A 16,630-nucleotide genomic window follows, 5' to 3' on the forward strand; every position below is an offset into this window, starting at 1 on the left:
TTATTTTCGATTTATGAGTTTGACTGTTCCTCTGGAATCTTTCACCCATCTTTTCGATCCATAGTCGTTTTCTGTGATATCAATACAACAATATTTATTTAAAGTTCAGTTGAAAACAGCTTTCGTGAGCACCGAGTCAATTATTCTACTCAGAAGAGTTTGTTTGAACTTTCTAAGTAATGCAATAAATAAATATAGAATGTTTAATGAATAATTATTACACATTTTCCGTACATCTATGTTGATGTATATACGAAAGAATGTTCATGTCATTTGATAACAAATAATATTGATCTAACAAAGATTTTCTGTATTTATCAAATGACATTAAAAAAAGAAAAATTATGCGATTTTTTAAAGTTTTAATTGTATAAACTATTAAAAAAGATATCAAACCGATGTAAAAACATATTTTCATTTCGATCAAAATCACACGAAAATTATGTCACTGGCGACATTTAGTTTATCCATACGGCTTTATAATATTGCAATATTTAGATATTTCAAGCTAACGTAAACTTACCTTTTCTCTATATGTTTCGTATGCGAAAAATGTAGTATTTCCACTCCTTGCTGATATTATGCTTATCTTCATTTCCCCAGTGTTAAAAGAAACTAAACATTTCGTCAATTTATTCCCAAAACCACAAAATCTACAATTATACAAAATAAATGGATAAGATATGAAAATCAAGCACGGAAAACAGATTATGTAAAATTTGTAATACAATTTCAAATACTAATATTTTGTACACACTTGTCAAATACTAAAGAGAATATTTTAGTTTCATTGTGACATAGTGAATAACAGTATAATTGGTAAACATATTTCAAATACTGATCTTTACACACATTTTATGTGTTAATTAGATATATATGAATATCATAAGCGTACTATATTTTTTCAATGTTTTTACCATTGATCCACAGTTGTTATAATGCAAATGTAAATACGAAACTAGAAGTGAAAAACTATTGAATAGAAACATTTGCTCTTCTTAAAAAAATCGATATCCTGGCTTAACAACTAATTTTTACATAATTTTGCATTCCGTGTCATAAAAAAAAGTAACCCAACAAAAGAATCTACTCGAAGGAAAATTAAAAACTAAAAGTCTATAATCAAATGGTCGAATCAAAAACGCAAACAAACAATAAATATATGAGTATTCTTTTTGCTTTTCATTTGAAAGATAAATGTTTAAAAGTCTTTAGGTTTTGATTAAATCTTTTGCAAAAAACGATTTTATTATCGAAATGAAAGATATATTTCCATTCCTTTTTTTCTTTTTTTGGGGGGGTAATTTTATTGAGAAGGGTTTTTTTAAACATATATTTTCTAACATTTAGGTTGGTATTATTTTATATCTTATAAACATGATATCTAGTATACTAAAAACAGTTTTCTTCTTCTCGTCTCAATTTAGTATCATACTTTCGATTTTGGTGCAAGGCTTTTCATGGTTCGCCGTACACAGGTTCCTCGTACATGTAAGTGTATTGTACCGTTATTTAAAAGAAATCCATTTACAAGTTATGGTACAATAAATAAGCAATTTGCAACTTCTTTTCAAAATACTTATACTAATATTATTTTTGAGGTCGCGACTTCATTCTACTTAATCATTTAACATACTTACCTATTATATGAATAACATAATGTTATGTATTTTGTTTCTGGATTAATGGTAGGAAATCTTTTTAATTCAATATAGTATGCGCTAACTCCTGCTAATTTCAACTGAAAAATATGTATTCATTTGTATGAGTTATGCATTGATATTGCAGAACATGAAATAGGAAAAACTTAAATGGTAGCATGTTTCTGAAAATTTACAGTTCATTTTCAATCCCATCTTTCATATTAATAATACCATATACACAAACACATCATCGGTTAATTAGATTTTACATTTCTTTTTATTCTTTTTGTTGACAAATATCGTTCGATAGGATTTTCAATACAAAAAATCACTCGTAAACTGTGGCTATACTTGAAAACTAGGAAGAATCACATGTCTCTTTACCACGTGCACGCAGTATGAAAACATGTATAAATATCTAGTAATTTGTAGGTTTTTCTTTAGTGTATTTCTTGGCATGAATATGGTAAAAAAATAGTGTTTGCTCGGAATTGATATTAGTCACTTGAATAATTAAAATCAAAATCAGTTTTAAGAGTTGTTTGTATATATGCTAGTTATAGTTACATTGTCGACAATTTAAACGCATAGGACGTCTGATGTTGATCATTCGACACCGTTCTTATCTATATTTTGGGAAAGTGAAAACTGGTTGTTTTAATATCATGAAAAAAAAATGTGTTAATGTTTCACGATTTATACGTTGACCTTGATTGTGTTTTTATATCATAGTAGTTCCACTGAATATATACATAGATTTTTTCCAGAAGAACCGTATTATCAAACAGTTATTTATCAGATTCAACTATTAAGTTTTTCTATTGAACTAAATTGACGACAGAAACGATACTTTCTTTTTAGTTTTCAAGATATGCAAGTATACTAAATCATAGCTTACCATCAACAAAATGTATGTTAACAAAATCATGTTCGTTGATCGTCAGCTTGAGACAATACATTATACCATTGTGCTAATCTGACTTGTTTAAAACACCAATACCTAAATAAATAAGTTATTTAATATGCCATGTTAAACTTAATGTAAGAAATCTTTGCCTGTTATAAATATTTTTTTGTCACAATGTAATAGTATATACGCAAAGTAACACGTTTTTATTAAGAATAAAGATTAGTCAAAAAATGTGCGTGAACTGCGTTGTACTGGACGAGTAATATTTTTTTTGACAGGTGGCAACAGTCGTTTTTTTTTTTACACAATAATATAACATTTGTTAATGTCAAAATTTGTCTTACTGTTGTTATAAGAATCGAAAAAGAATCAACAAAAAGGTGCTGCTGGATAAGTGTTTCATAGAAAAGAAAATATTAGTACGATTGTAAAATAAGAGACATACCAGACATTTTATCATGGCGAAACATGTCTTTAAATTATTAAAAGTTCTGGTAAGGGAAATGAAACCGCTACCCAGAGGACAAGATTATAAGTTCCTGTTCAAAAAGATATGTCCTCATAAAAAATTTCCCTTATTTTATAACTTGTCATGTGTTTTAAAAGAGGGAACCTTTATATAAATTTGAATAATAATTCATTAAACGTGAAGGCGTTATACTTGTGACAACAATGTGGTGATGGTGACTGCAGAAGACGAAAACGTTCAACAAACTGCAACATTTTCATTGAATTTGTTAATTATTTTCCTATCAACTTTATATATTTTGATTATAAAACAATTATGTTCCTATTTTGATTCTAATTCTCTATTTATAATCCGTTGAACCTACCCAATTTTTTGTTTATAAAAAGCTTGTTTTTTTTGGGGGGGGGGTCCTCACTGCTCTTCAACTTTGTACTTGTTTTGGCTTTCTAACTTTTTTGCTCTGAGTGTCACGAATGAGCCTTATGAAGAAGAAACGCGCGTCTGGCGTATCAAATTGTAAGCCTGGTATCTTAATAAATATTTAGCAGATAATATGGAGGAGAAGTTTTAACAACAAATGTTCATTGTTCCCATTTTATAACGCTTATAACAAAAAAAGGAGATCTGGTACGATTATCAATAAAACAAACCTACATAAAATATATGGGTGATCTCAGGAGTAATAGAAGTGTAAGAATATCGTTGAAATTTATTGTAGGAAAGAAAATCATTAGACAAAACCATCATAGCAGGTACACAAGATATGATTGTGCGAAAACCATTATATCTATAATTTGAGTGTAATTAAGCATCACTTTTTTATGGTTTTATTTACAAAGAAAGATCATTCCTTGTTTATATAAAAGTAATAAGGAAACAGAGATATTTGGATTTTTCAGAAAATTTCGTTCATATTAAAAGTACCTTAGTACCTGGTAAATAAATATTTTTGAGATAACGATGAAATTGATAAAAACTATATTTGGGTAGATAGGGTGTCATTTAATCGTTGGGTTGTGCAATTATAGCAGAAAATGATAAGCATAAATGTCTTTTGAAAATAAACATTGAAATAAGAGAATGTGCTAAGAGTGGCAATTAGGAAAATCTTTATCCAAATCATAATGTGTACAGGTAAAAAGTAAACAATCATAGGTAAAAGAGAAATCATTTCGTTTGTAAGATAGATATAAGAAGAAGTGCAAATGAGACAACTCTCCATCCATGTCACAATTTATAAAAGAAAACCATTAAAGGTCAGAGTACGGTCTTAACACATAACTATGGCTTTATTTAAAATGAATTTTCCCTTTCCAAATATGTTTTGTTTGTTTTTGTTTTTTTTTCATTCAATTTATATATAGGAAGATAACTAAGATAATCTAACTTTTATAATGAAATGTACAGTAAAGGCCCCTACATTTGTTTGGAGCAAGACAGCCAATCGCATGACCAAATTTTAATCTTTATTTTTTGAAAACACATAATAACAGTTATTTTCAAATAATTTTAAGCTATTTTTAGCACACAATAGGTTTTTCCATTTATAATCTTTTTTAAACATGTTAAACAGTTTCGAACAATTTGTGGACTTTAAAAAGGTCAATGATTCATACTTTTGATAGTGTTTTTGAAAAAAGGCATATTATTAACAGCATTTAAGCAAATAATTAAGAAATTTTATCGTTTTGATTTTAACTTTCATTTACTAGTATCTTACGGAGGGAAATATGCATTTCTATATGTTTCTATGGTACTACTTCAGAACATTTTTGCTTTTTTTTTTACATATAAGCAAAAAGGAAAAAAGCCATTGTCATATTATCCAAAGCACGAACTTGAGATAGTTTGAGGCTTACATTTATATTAGATGGACTGATTTTGCTAATGCAGCGTTAAATTTTTTGTTGTTGTATCAGGTCTCATTATTATGTAATAACTTGGATAACAGGTCGTTACAACCAATATATGTTTAATCACCACACCCTATTTGAAATTCAGAACTAATTTATTTAATTCAAATCGATATATCAGCATATGAGCGTTGAAAACTGTACCCATATAATCATGTTGTGCAAACAATTTCATTTTTTTTATTTTAAAATACGTAGGTGTTTCCTTTAATTAATGCAGAACTTGCACACATACAATCGAAACTAAATTGGAAAAAAAACCATTCGGATACAATTCCATTATAACCTTATCTTATCAATTACTTATATTATGCTACTTCAAAAAGACAATCACTGATCCATTCTTCATGGGTTCAACAAAATTGTCCGTCGTTTATCCAAGTTAAAATAGATATTTCGTAGTATTCTTGCGTTTGGATAAAAAAGTATCAGACAGCAGTTGTATGCGCTAATCAAAAATTAAAATTGTATATAAAGAATTAACAAAAATATGAAATGAAAGTCCAATCATCTTACGGATTTAAAAGTATTGAGTAGAATAAAATTTCACAACCGATGTACATTGTGATCTAACAATACAACAGTTTATCAAAACTTCACCATATAACATGTATGAAACCTGTTTATTTACACTTTGTCGTCTCGAAGTTTATTACGATACAATAAAATGAATATGAGTAAAGTTGACAATAAAATTAACTAAGACATAAGACTTAGGATCGTGATTGTAAGTCAGGATACATGTACATAAATACTTTTATAAATTGTTACTTGGGAGTAGAGTTGTCATATAGACACTCATATCACATCTTCTTATATCTATATAATCGTACGGCATCCAAATTTTATTGGTTTATGTATTGACTTATTCTTATTGATTTATTATTAACTTGTTAATTGATTTATTATTTTATCATTTATTAATTAACTGATTTGTTGATTTATTAATTTATCAATTTTTTTTAAAATTTATTAATGAAAGAATTAATTTATTTATTAATTTATTAATCAATTAATAAATTTATTAATCAATTAATTAATTTATTAATCGATTAATTAATTTATTAATCAATTAATTTATTTATTAATCAATTAATTATTTAATTAACTTATTTATTCATTTAATGGATACATTTATTAATTCATTCTTTTTGTTGTAATATTTAAAGTTTAGCAGTCGACAATATGCTTATATTTGATTGAAGCATAGTGTTACAAAAATCGGGGAAATTCATAGTACATAGTTCGTAGATAAAATGAAGACGTCATGGTCTGATTGATACGAACGTTGTAATTGTACAAACATTTTCGCCTGAGAATATCAAGACCAGGCAAGATTACTCTTGAATTTGTACTTCAAATGTTTTGATACGGTCATTGAGAAACCAAAAGCGATTAAATCACTACAGGATTGAGAGTGTAATTTAAAGTCTTTTAAAAGGTGTAGAGACATCTGCAGGTCATCAATTAGTATTTATACAAATATTATAATTCATTCGTGTTCTACAAAATAAAATACATTTTGAGATTTCGCTTGTCGTACAACACGATTATGGTATATATGAATTTGAAAACCAACCGTATGTAGGTCTTTTGGGGGCAATTATGTCACCCCGATGAGTGTGATACGACAAGTAAAACCGAAGAATGAACAGTTAGGTCATAAAATATTAAGACTAAAAAAAAATTGCTATGACTTTTCCCATTTTACATATCATGTCAAAGTTGAATTTTCTTTTCTCGTTAGTTTAGGTTACAACAATGTTTAACAGCTCAATTATCAGATTTGAAAATAAAATCTTTAAATGAATGAAACGAAAAACAATTCAAAGTCACTTAATCCATCATTTATTATATATTATCATGATAATGAATGGAGAATTGCATGTTTTTCTCTCGTTTAATGATATTTTTTTTAACGGTTGAAATACAAATTATTTTTTTTTATTTTAAGTTAAGAGGAAATCATTCTTAATAATAAAAATAAGTTTTACTCCTCTTTTCTCTGGCAATATAGTTTCCATAAGCTCACATAATTGTCATGTAATGAAGCGATAAATATCAACAGAACATAACCTATTTTTGTCCAAAGGTTATGATGACTACTCCTGTGGGTCTTGCACGGTCAGTTTTTATTTGATAGGCAAAGTGTGCGTTTGAGGCGTTTACTGGGACTATGTACTTGACTGCATTTCAATTTAATAAAGAGAGGAATAAATGTTTTTTGACTAAAATCTTTTCTAAGAATTTGTATAATATAAAACATTGCAAAGAAAAAATTAAAAAAAAACACGATTACCATCATAAGAAAAACATGTTTCAACAATTCGTAGTTTTTTTTTTTATTCGTTGGTTAAAATTACCTTACACAGGTTATTATGTAAATCCTTGGAACACATTTTATTGAAACTAAATATTTTCCTTGTTGTTTCTTAATAAAAAAAGAATCGTTCTGAAAGGAAATAGTTCCATTTACAGTGAAGGCAAATAAAGACTTATTACAAAAATGTAGTTGTTATAAGATGACATCCGCTGAGTTTAAGGCACGAGTTCAAATAAAGTGCATATTAAGAAACATAATTATAGGTGATTAAAGATTACACAATTATAGCTGACTAGTAATAATTTCTTACCTTACAATGCGTCTCTTCCTTCTCCTATCTGTCTGATTACAAGCTATCGTAACCTGCAATCGATAACGGTATAGCTCTTGACATTGTTCCTCTCAATCTTTAATCTAATGATCACTACCTTTTTAAACGAAAAGGATTGTCAGTAAATTGTTTTCTAAACTACGAAAATTTGAATTTTGTAAATTGTGTTTTAAGGTGTGCCACGTTTGCTTTTAATCATTCTTATCAATTGGTGGACTTACCTTGTCTATTTTCAACATGTATTGTGCTTGTACCAATTCCTGTAATCTCTTTTTTTATGTAAAACTAAATAAAACATTTTGGGAACGTATTTTTGCAAGGTTTTTTTTATACATAAAACGGTGAAGTTATGGTTAATACCTTTTTAAACGTGGAGGAATGTCCAAAACATTGTGTTGTTAATAATAAGTGACGGTTATTAAATCATCAAAATTGTGTTAAAGGTGTGAATTATTGGCTCTTATTCATATTCATAGTTTGATTGAACTGGATTAAAAATAAAATTGTTAACCACAACATATTATGTTGGGCCGGTACAAATTGGTTCAAGATATGTGTTTAGTTTAAACATAATTTATTTGCTTAAATATGCAAAATGGATGAGACACAAAATGGGACGAAACACAAGTTAATCAAACTTATATAGTCTTCTCCCATAACAATTTATAACAATAGAATATTTACCAAGCATATTGGACTTATTTCAATAATATTTGTAAATAGTTATCAAAGGTACAAGGATTATAATTTAATACGTCAGACGCGCGTTTCGTTTACATTGACGCTCTGGTCAACTAGTTAACGTTGTAAAGGTACAAAGTTGAAAAGCATTGAGTAACCAAAATTCCAAAAGCCTATGTCCAGGATTTGTTTTGTTTTCAATATATATCAATTTTCAGTATTTTAATTTTTGACCAGGCTCAATTTGGTTGTGTTAATCTCACAAAGTCTACCTATATCATTTTTACAAAGAATTCTGCTAAAGCTGGTGATGTGGCCCGTCTTAAACTTGGAATTAAGTGTTAGTTTTTGTTTGCTTCGTGCGTGTTGAAAGTATTACTGGGACTTTGAAATGAAGAACAACAATAAAAGTGCGGTGTCTTTGCTTTCTGATGTTCATGTACTAATTTTGTGTCATGATAAATACCTAATATACTGGGTTTTTTTCTAATGTGTATTACTGTACATACGAAATTTTATTTAGTTGTATTATAAGACGAAATATGATTAACATATTTAAGTATATGCATCCGTTTTGCTTTAAAGAACAACAAAATTAGGAACTAAATATAGGATGTACGTCCATTGATATTGTTCTTTTTTTTTATTTTATCGACTTGTTTGAGTTGTCTTTGAGCTACGATACTGGACGTTTTAAATAATAAAGCGTATAAATTTGACCGGAAAAAACGTTGTACACTTCACGAAGAAAAAACTTTCTATGCCAGCTAAAATCGATTAAATGCATATCATTTATATAATTATGAATAAAAGATATCTCAGAATACAAAAAATGAAACAGTAACAGTAAAGCTCTATAAATGTGTCCTTTTCTAAAAGGGGTACCAAACACCTCAACTAAAACTAATGCAGCTCACCTTTTTTTCATAAACTTTTGACAAAATATTATTTTTAATCCTTTGACAAAAATATTGAACATATGTAGAATGAAACATACACTTTTTTGGACAAGTTTCATTAAATAAATAGTAGTTTTGATCATTGACAAACTTAATGTTTTCTCAACAATAGAATGGGATTAAACTGTTCATCTGATACATACAGTAACAGAGTTATCCAAGAGTAGTGTTATAAACAACATTTAGGCAGTGAAGTCAAAAAAAGTTTAGAATCAGTTAAATAGCCAACAAAAAAAACTTTATTATACTAAACAACTCAAATAAGATTTAATTAATAGCCATGTGAACTGTTTAGCTGCTTCGTTTAGAGTAGGCTTATACATATGTTGTCGAGTTAAACTATTCTCATATTTGTTCGCAATCAACTGAGAGGAGTGGATAGCGTTAATAGTTGTTCAGAAAAGCAAAATAGTAATGATTAAATACACCCATGATAATCAAGAAAAAGCAATTCAATACTTTCACTTAGTAAATGTCTTTTTTTCCGGAGCGAACTATAAGTGTCATCGTGAAAGAGTTAGTTAGGCATCAACATCAAAAGTCAATATAGACATGAATATGACCATTGCTTTAAGAAAAAAACTGTAAAGAATGTTGGTGATGGAAATAAAAACCAAAAACATTGTGTGTTGATTCAAACTAAACATAAACGATGTTGAGATATGATATCCTTATAAATACAATAATCAATCATTGACATCTGAGATAAATTATAATCCTCATAAATAAAACCGAAAGGAAGATTTAAAAGTTATTTCCTTGACTGTTTTCCTCGTATGAAATATAAAGATAAATAACTATCGCAAAATGACACTGTTAGTTATATTCCTGCAGCTGTAGGGGATAATCCTTCCCATATGAATCACATGGGTAAAAACTTGAGATAAAATTGAAGTTTTAACAACTGTATGCTATCTACATCCCTCTTTTAAATTGTTTTAGTGAGGTCATGAAGTAAGTCAATCATAAGCATCAATCTACCGCACATCTAATCATCAGACATTCCTTTGAATTAGTAGTAAGAACCAGTTGAAAGTCCAATAGTTATCAAAAGTACCAGGATTATAATTTTATACGCCAGACGCGCGTTTCGTTTACATAAGACTCATCAGTGACGCTCAGATCAAAATAGTTAAAAAGCCAAACAAATACAAAGTTGAAGAGCATTGAGGACCAAAAGTTCCTAAAAGTTGTGTCAAATACGGTTAAGGTAATCTACTCCTGGGGTAAGAAAATCCTTAGTTTTTCGAAAAATTCAAAAGTTTTGTAAACAGAAATTTTATAAAAATGACCATATAATTGATATTCATGTCAACATCGAAGTGCTGACTACTGGGATGGTGATACCCTCGTGGACGAAACGTCCACCAGCAGTGGCATCGACCCAGTGGTGTAAATAGTTATCAAAAGTACCAGGATTATAATTTTATACGCCAGACGCGCGTTTCGTCTACATAAGACTCATCAGTGACGCTCAGATCAAAATAGTTAAAAAGCCAAACAAATACAAAATTGAAGAGCATTGAGGACCCAAAATTCCTAATAGTTGTGCCAAATACGGCTTAGGTAATCTACTCCTGGGGTAAGAAAATCCTTAGTTTTTCGAAAAATTCAAAAGTTTTGTAAACAGAAAATTTATAAAAATTACCATATAATTGATATTCATGTCAACACCGAAGTGCTGACTACTCGGCTGGTGATATTATCGGGAACGAAACGTCCACCAGCAGTGACATCGACCCAGTGGTGTAAATAGTTATCAAAAGTACCAGGATTATAATTTTATACGCCAGACGCGCGTTTCGTTTACAAAAGACTCATCAGTGACGCTCAGATCAAAATAGTTAAAAAGCCAAACAAATACAAAGTTGAAGAGCATTGAGGACCCAAAATTCCTAAAAGTTGTGTCAAATACGGTTAAGGTAATCTACTCCTCGGGTAAGAAAATCCTTAGTTTTTCGAAAAATTCAAAAGTTTTGTAAACAGAAAATTTATAAAAATGACCATATAATTGATATTCATGTCAACACCGAAGTGCTGACTACTCGGCTGGTGATATTATCGGGAACGAAACGTCCATCAGCAGTGACATCGACCCAGTGGTGTAAATAGTTATCAAAAGTACCAGGATTATAATTTTATACGCCAGACGCGCGTTTCGTTTACATAAGACTCATCAGTGACGCTCAGATCAAAATAGTTAAAAAGCCAAACAAATACAAAGTTTAAGAGCATTGAGGACCCAAAATTCCTAAAAGTTGTGCCAAATACGGTTAAGGTAATCTACTTCTCGGGTAAGAAAATCCTTAGTTTTTCGAAAAATTCAAAAGTTTTGTAAACAGAAAATTTATAAAAATGACAATATAATTGATATTCATGTCAACACCGAAGTGCTGACTACTGGGCTGGTGATACTCTCGGGGACGAAACGTCCATCAGCAGTGGCATCGACCCAGTGGTGTAAATAGTTATCAAAAGTACCAGGATTATAATTTTATACGCCAGACGCGCGTTTCGTCTACATAAGACTCATCAGTGACGCTCAGATCAAAATAGTTAAAAACCAAACAAATACAAAGTTGAAGAGCATTGAGGACCCAAAATTCCTAAAAGTTGTGCCAAATACGGCTAAGGTAATCTACTCCTGGGGTAAGAAAATCCTTAGTTTTTCGAAAAATTCAAAAGTTTTGTAAACAGAAAATTTATAAAAATGACCATATAATTGATAATCATGTCAACACCGAAGTGCTGACTACTGGGCTGGTGATACCCTCGGGGACTAAACGTCCACCAGCAGTGGCATCGACCCAGTGGTGTAAATAGTTATCAAAAGTACCAGGATTATAATTTTATACGCCAGACGCGCGTTTCGTTTACATAAGACTCATCAGTGACGCTCAGATCAAAATAGTTAAAAAGCCAAACAAATACAAAGTTGAAGAGCATTGAGGACCCAAAATTCCTAAAAGTTGTGTCAAATACGGTTAAGGTAATCTACTCCTCGGGTAAGAAAATCCTTAGTTTTTCGAAAAATTCAAAAGTTTTGTAAACAGAAAATTTATAAAAATGACCATATAATTGATATTCATGTCAACACCGAAGTGCTGACTACTGGGCTGGTGATACTCTCGGGGACGAAACGTCCACCAGCAGTGGCATCGACCCAGTGGTGTAAATAGTTATCAAAAGTACCAGGATTATAATTTTATACGCCAGACGCGCGTTTCGTCTACATAAGACTCATCAGTGACGCTCAGATCAAAATAGTTAAAAAGCCAAACAAATACAAAGTTGAAGAGCATTGAGGACCCAAAATTCCTAAAAGTTGTGCCAAATACGGCTAAGGTAATTTACTCCTGGGGTAAGAAAATCCTTAGTTTTTCGAAAAATTCAAAAGTTTTGTAAACAGAAAATTTATAAAAATGACCATATAATTGATATTCATGTCAACACCGAAGTGCTGACTACTGGGCTGGTGATACTCTCGGGGACGAAACGTCCACCAGCAGTGGCATCGACCCAGTGGTGTAAATAGTTATCAAAAGTACCAGAATTATAATTTTATACGCCAGACGCGCGTTTCGTCTACATAAGACTCATCAGTGACGCTCAGATCAAAACAGTTAAAAAGCCAAACAAATACAAAGTTGAAGAGCATTGAGGACCCAAAATTTCTAAAAGTTGTGCCAAATACGGCTAAGGTAATCTACTCCTGGGGTAAGAAAATCCTTAGTTTTTCGAAAAAATCAAAAGTTTTGTAAACAGAAAATTTATAAAAATGACCATATAATTGATATTCATGTCAACACCGAAGTGCTGACTACTGGGCTGGTGATACCCTCGGGGACGAAACGTCCACCAGCAGTGGCATCGACCCAGTGGTGTAAATAGTTATCAAAAGTACCAGGATTATAATTTTATACGCCAGACACGCGTTTCGTCTACATAAGACTCATCAGTGACGCTCAGATCAAAATAGTTAAAAAGCCAAACAAATACAAAGTTGAAGAGCATTGAGGACCCAAAATTCCTAAAAGTTGTGCCAAATACGGCTAAGGTAATCTACTCCTCGGGTAAGAAAATCCTTAGTTTTTCGAAAAATTCAAAAGTTTTGTAAACAGAAAATTTATAAAAATGACCATATAATTGATATTCATGTCAACACCGAAGTGCTGACTACTCGGCTGGTGATATTATCGGGAACGAAACGTCCATCAGCAGTGACATCGACCCAGAGGTGTAAATAGTTATCAAAAGTACCAGGATTATAATTTTATACGCCAGACGCGCGTTTCGTCTACATAAAACTCATCAGTGACGCTCAGATCAAAATAGTTAAAAAGCCAAACAAATACAAAGTTGAAGAGCATTGAGGACCCAAAATTCCTAAAAGTTGTGCCAAATACGGCTAAGGTAATCTACTCCTCGGGTAAGAAAATCCTTAGTTTTTCGAAAAATTCAAAAGTTTTGTAAACAGAAAATTTATAAAAATGACCATATAATTGATATTCATGTCAACACCGAAGTGCTGACTACTGGGCTGGTGATACCCTCGGGGACAAAAATATTTAAAAGGAAGAGTTTTTATATTGTATTATAATAAAATTATTTAAACAATATTTAAAAGGAAGAGTTTTTATATTGTATTATAATGAACATAAAAAAAATGACAATAAATTCAATCGTTTGGTTTCAACAGATAAGTCGCAGTGGTTAAATTTTATCAATATGTATACATAAATGAATTTTTAAATTATATATAAAGTCTTGAATATAATTTGTTTCATAATATGGGATTTTAATATTGAAGTATAAATTTCGGTAAAAATACGTTTGTTTTAATTGCACAATTCATATGTTAATAATGTTGTATTTTCTGCTTTAAAGCTTTTTTTTTTAATAATTGATCATTTTGTTGACAGGGTGCAGGAAGTAACGTTATCAATGAGTATTCGTTATCTCTCCCCACCCAAAATATGTTAATGTATCGAATGATGGTACACAATTGATTTCTCGTGAATCATTTTATCTTTTTACAGATATCATTGTTTGCATGCCTGCATTAAGTAACGTAACTTATCTGATTAATATGTCGACATTCTTTTTCTGCGTAACACTAGTCGCCCATTTTCGTTAGCCTGTCATTGTACTTTGCATAATACCCGATCGTACTGATAAAATCACATCTGGTATCCAACATTTTTTAAAATGTTATTGAAATTCATTATTCCTAAAATCAAACATCTTAAAAGACCGCCGTTCATTGAAAGTTATTAATTTGCATTAAGGTAATTTATAAAGCTGTAAATGATATAAAATCAAATAGTATAACGCCATGAGGGCAAATCGTGGGCTGTAACATTCCTCATTTTAAAAATACAATAAAATCATTTCAATCATTGATATAAGCAAACTGGTAAATTATTCACAAGCAAACTGAACATTTCATGTTGGCGGGTTGTTTTTTGTTTTTGATAAAAAAAAAAAAAAAAATATCGGGCACCCATGTATATATTTTTCACGTTTACAGGAATTGTAAAATGTTAAGTTAGCAGTATACACGTGTTCCCATTCCTTTTTCTTTTCATAAGATTGCTGCATGAAAGAAGGCGTTTGGACGAAATGGTGTTTCGTTGAAGACACTTCCTCAAGTTTTAAGATAGCCGTTGCTGATTGGTTGGCCATTTAGGTAATTTCTATTTCTCAGATAACCCCGAAGAGTTTCCAATTAATTTTTCCTGCAGGTGTTGAACTACTGAATGAAACACAATGCCGACAGTATAGTTACTTAGCTTAAGTAAAAGCAAGGCTCCATATAAAAGGTGGGATTATCTCACTCTCAGGAAAACCTGCGTTCATCCCAGTGTTATGTTGATATTCGAGTTGCTCAGTTTTTAGTTTTGTATGAGATGATATTTTGTTGTTAACCTTTTGTCATATTGCGTTTTTATTTGTGTTCGTAATTGCTTTGTCTCTTTGTTTTTTTCTATTCGATTTCAATTTTCAACCCCTTTACTTGTCACAAAAGAAATGATGCTTGTTAAAGTAGTTTTGCGGTCACGAAGGTTACTATATAAAAAGTCAAATAATACTAAAAGGTTTAGTTTCTTGCTTAGATAACATACTATATTCTGATTTTTCATATGATGAAACCAGGTTTTATTCTGGGGTTCATGCATCATGTACAACTGTCTATACGCCCAAGTTACGCACATGCATTTTTCTTTATTTGTATGACAGGACATTTTTGTCACACCAAACCTATGAGGTTACGTCTACATTCTTCATGCCATAAATAGTTATAAGAGATTTTCTCCGACAATTACTTTCTCAAATGTGTACGTGTCTAACATTTATACTATGCCGTTATAGATATGTAGGAGATACATGTGTTAAGTGCGTCGGAACAGTTCCATCTAGTTTAAAGTACAGATATGAGCTTCGTCGAAATCAACCTCAACGAATGAATATCAATACATATGTTATCATAGCTTATGTTAAAAAAAAAACGCTTTACGAATTATGTATCTGTAATTGTTTAAATACAAAACAAAACATCTTTCATTTTGTATGATATGTTTAAAAATCAATCAAAGTTGACAATCAATAGCGACAGGAGCCTGTAATTCAGTGGTTTTCGTTAGTTATTGTGTTACATATTTGTTTGTCATTCAATTGTTTTTACATAAAGTCGTTATTTTTCTCGTTTTAATTGTTTTAAATTTATAATTTTAGGGCTTTTAGTCATACCACATTTTCTTTTTTATATACGCATGCACTGCTACAATTTATAAAACACTACAAATAAACCTAAGGTTGTACAACATAGCACAGGGCTGTGTCTACAATAGTGAGACAATATCCTTGATCACCTTGGACCACAATGTTTCAATACGTCCTACTGAATCATGAGAGTTCCCGTACTACATTCTATATAAGAATATCAAGTAAGGGAACGGGTAGAAAATAAGACTGATTAATGTGTTCTATATGTGACAAGGCTGATTAATGTGTTCTATATGTGACAAGGCTGATTAATGTGTTCTATATGTGTTCTATATGAATATGATTTAATCAGGTTAATTTTTTCATTTGTAATAAACACAACGTCTTCGTTATTCTTTTATAAAGTTTATACATGCACACACTTGAGCACCGTTTTTACAAATGTAAATGGTAGAAACGTTGGTGGATTAAATAAAATAAATAAATAACCAAATTTAGAAAACCGTAGTTTACCGATTCTCAAATCTGATAAATAGATTTAGAAGTTTTATCAAGGTAACAAATAAAAGCTAACGTAATTGCATGAACTGGGAAAGGCGAGACTTGGTGAACCGTCATGGTAAGTGTGCCTTTATATGAATATATGATACAACATGTTAATACATACTCGATAAG

The 16,630-nt window shown here is 30.5% G+C and overlaps 1 protein-coding gene and 1 long non-coding RNA gene across 3 annotated transcripts in view; both read right to left on the bottom strand.

The window, feature by feature from the left end:
* The window catches only part of LOC139528520 (neural cell adhesion molecule 1-like), a 29,901-nt gene extending 29,251 nt beyond the window's left edge, over positions 1-650 (bottom strand). For both annotated transcript variants that reach the window (XM_071324543.1, XM_071324542.1), the window contains exon 1: positions 524-650. In XM_071324543.1, coding sequence (XP_071180644.1) covers positions 524-595 — 72 coding nt within the window. In that variant the 5' untranslated portion in view covers positions 596-650. The remainder of the gene's footprint in view (positions 1-523) is intronic.
* A 997-nt stretch (positions 651-1,647) lies between these two features.
* Positions 1,648-7,697, bottom strand: LOC139528521 (uncharacterized). The gene is made up of 3 exons (XR_011665610.1): positions 7,569-7,697; positions 2,542-2,643; positions 1,648-1,741 (listed from the first exon to the last, which is right to left on the bottom strand). It is a non-coding gene; the product is annotated as an uncharacterized lncRNA (long non-coding RNA).
* Between the last annotated feature and the right edge of the window lie 8,933 nt (positions 7,698-16,630).

This window comes from Mytilus edulis, chromosome 6 (assembly GCF_963676685.1).
Source record: "Mytilus edulis chromosome 6, xbMytEdul2.2, whole genome shotgun sequence".
Taxonomy (NCBI): domain Eukaryota; kingdom Metazoa; phylum Mollusca; class Bivalvia; order Mytilida; family Mytilidae; genus Mytilus; species Mytilus edulis.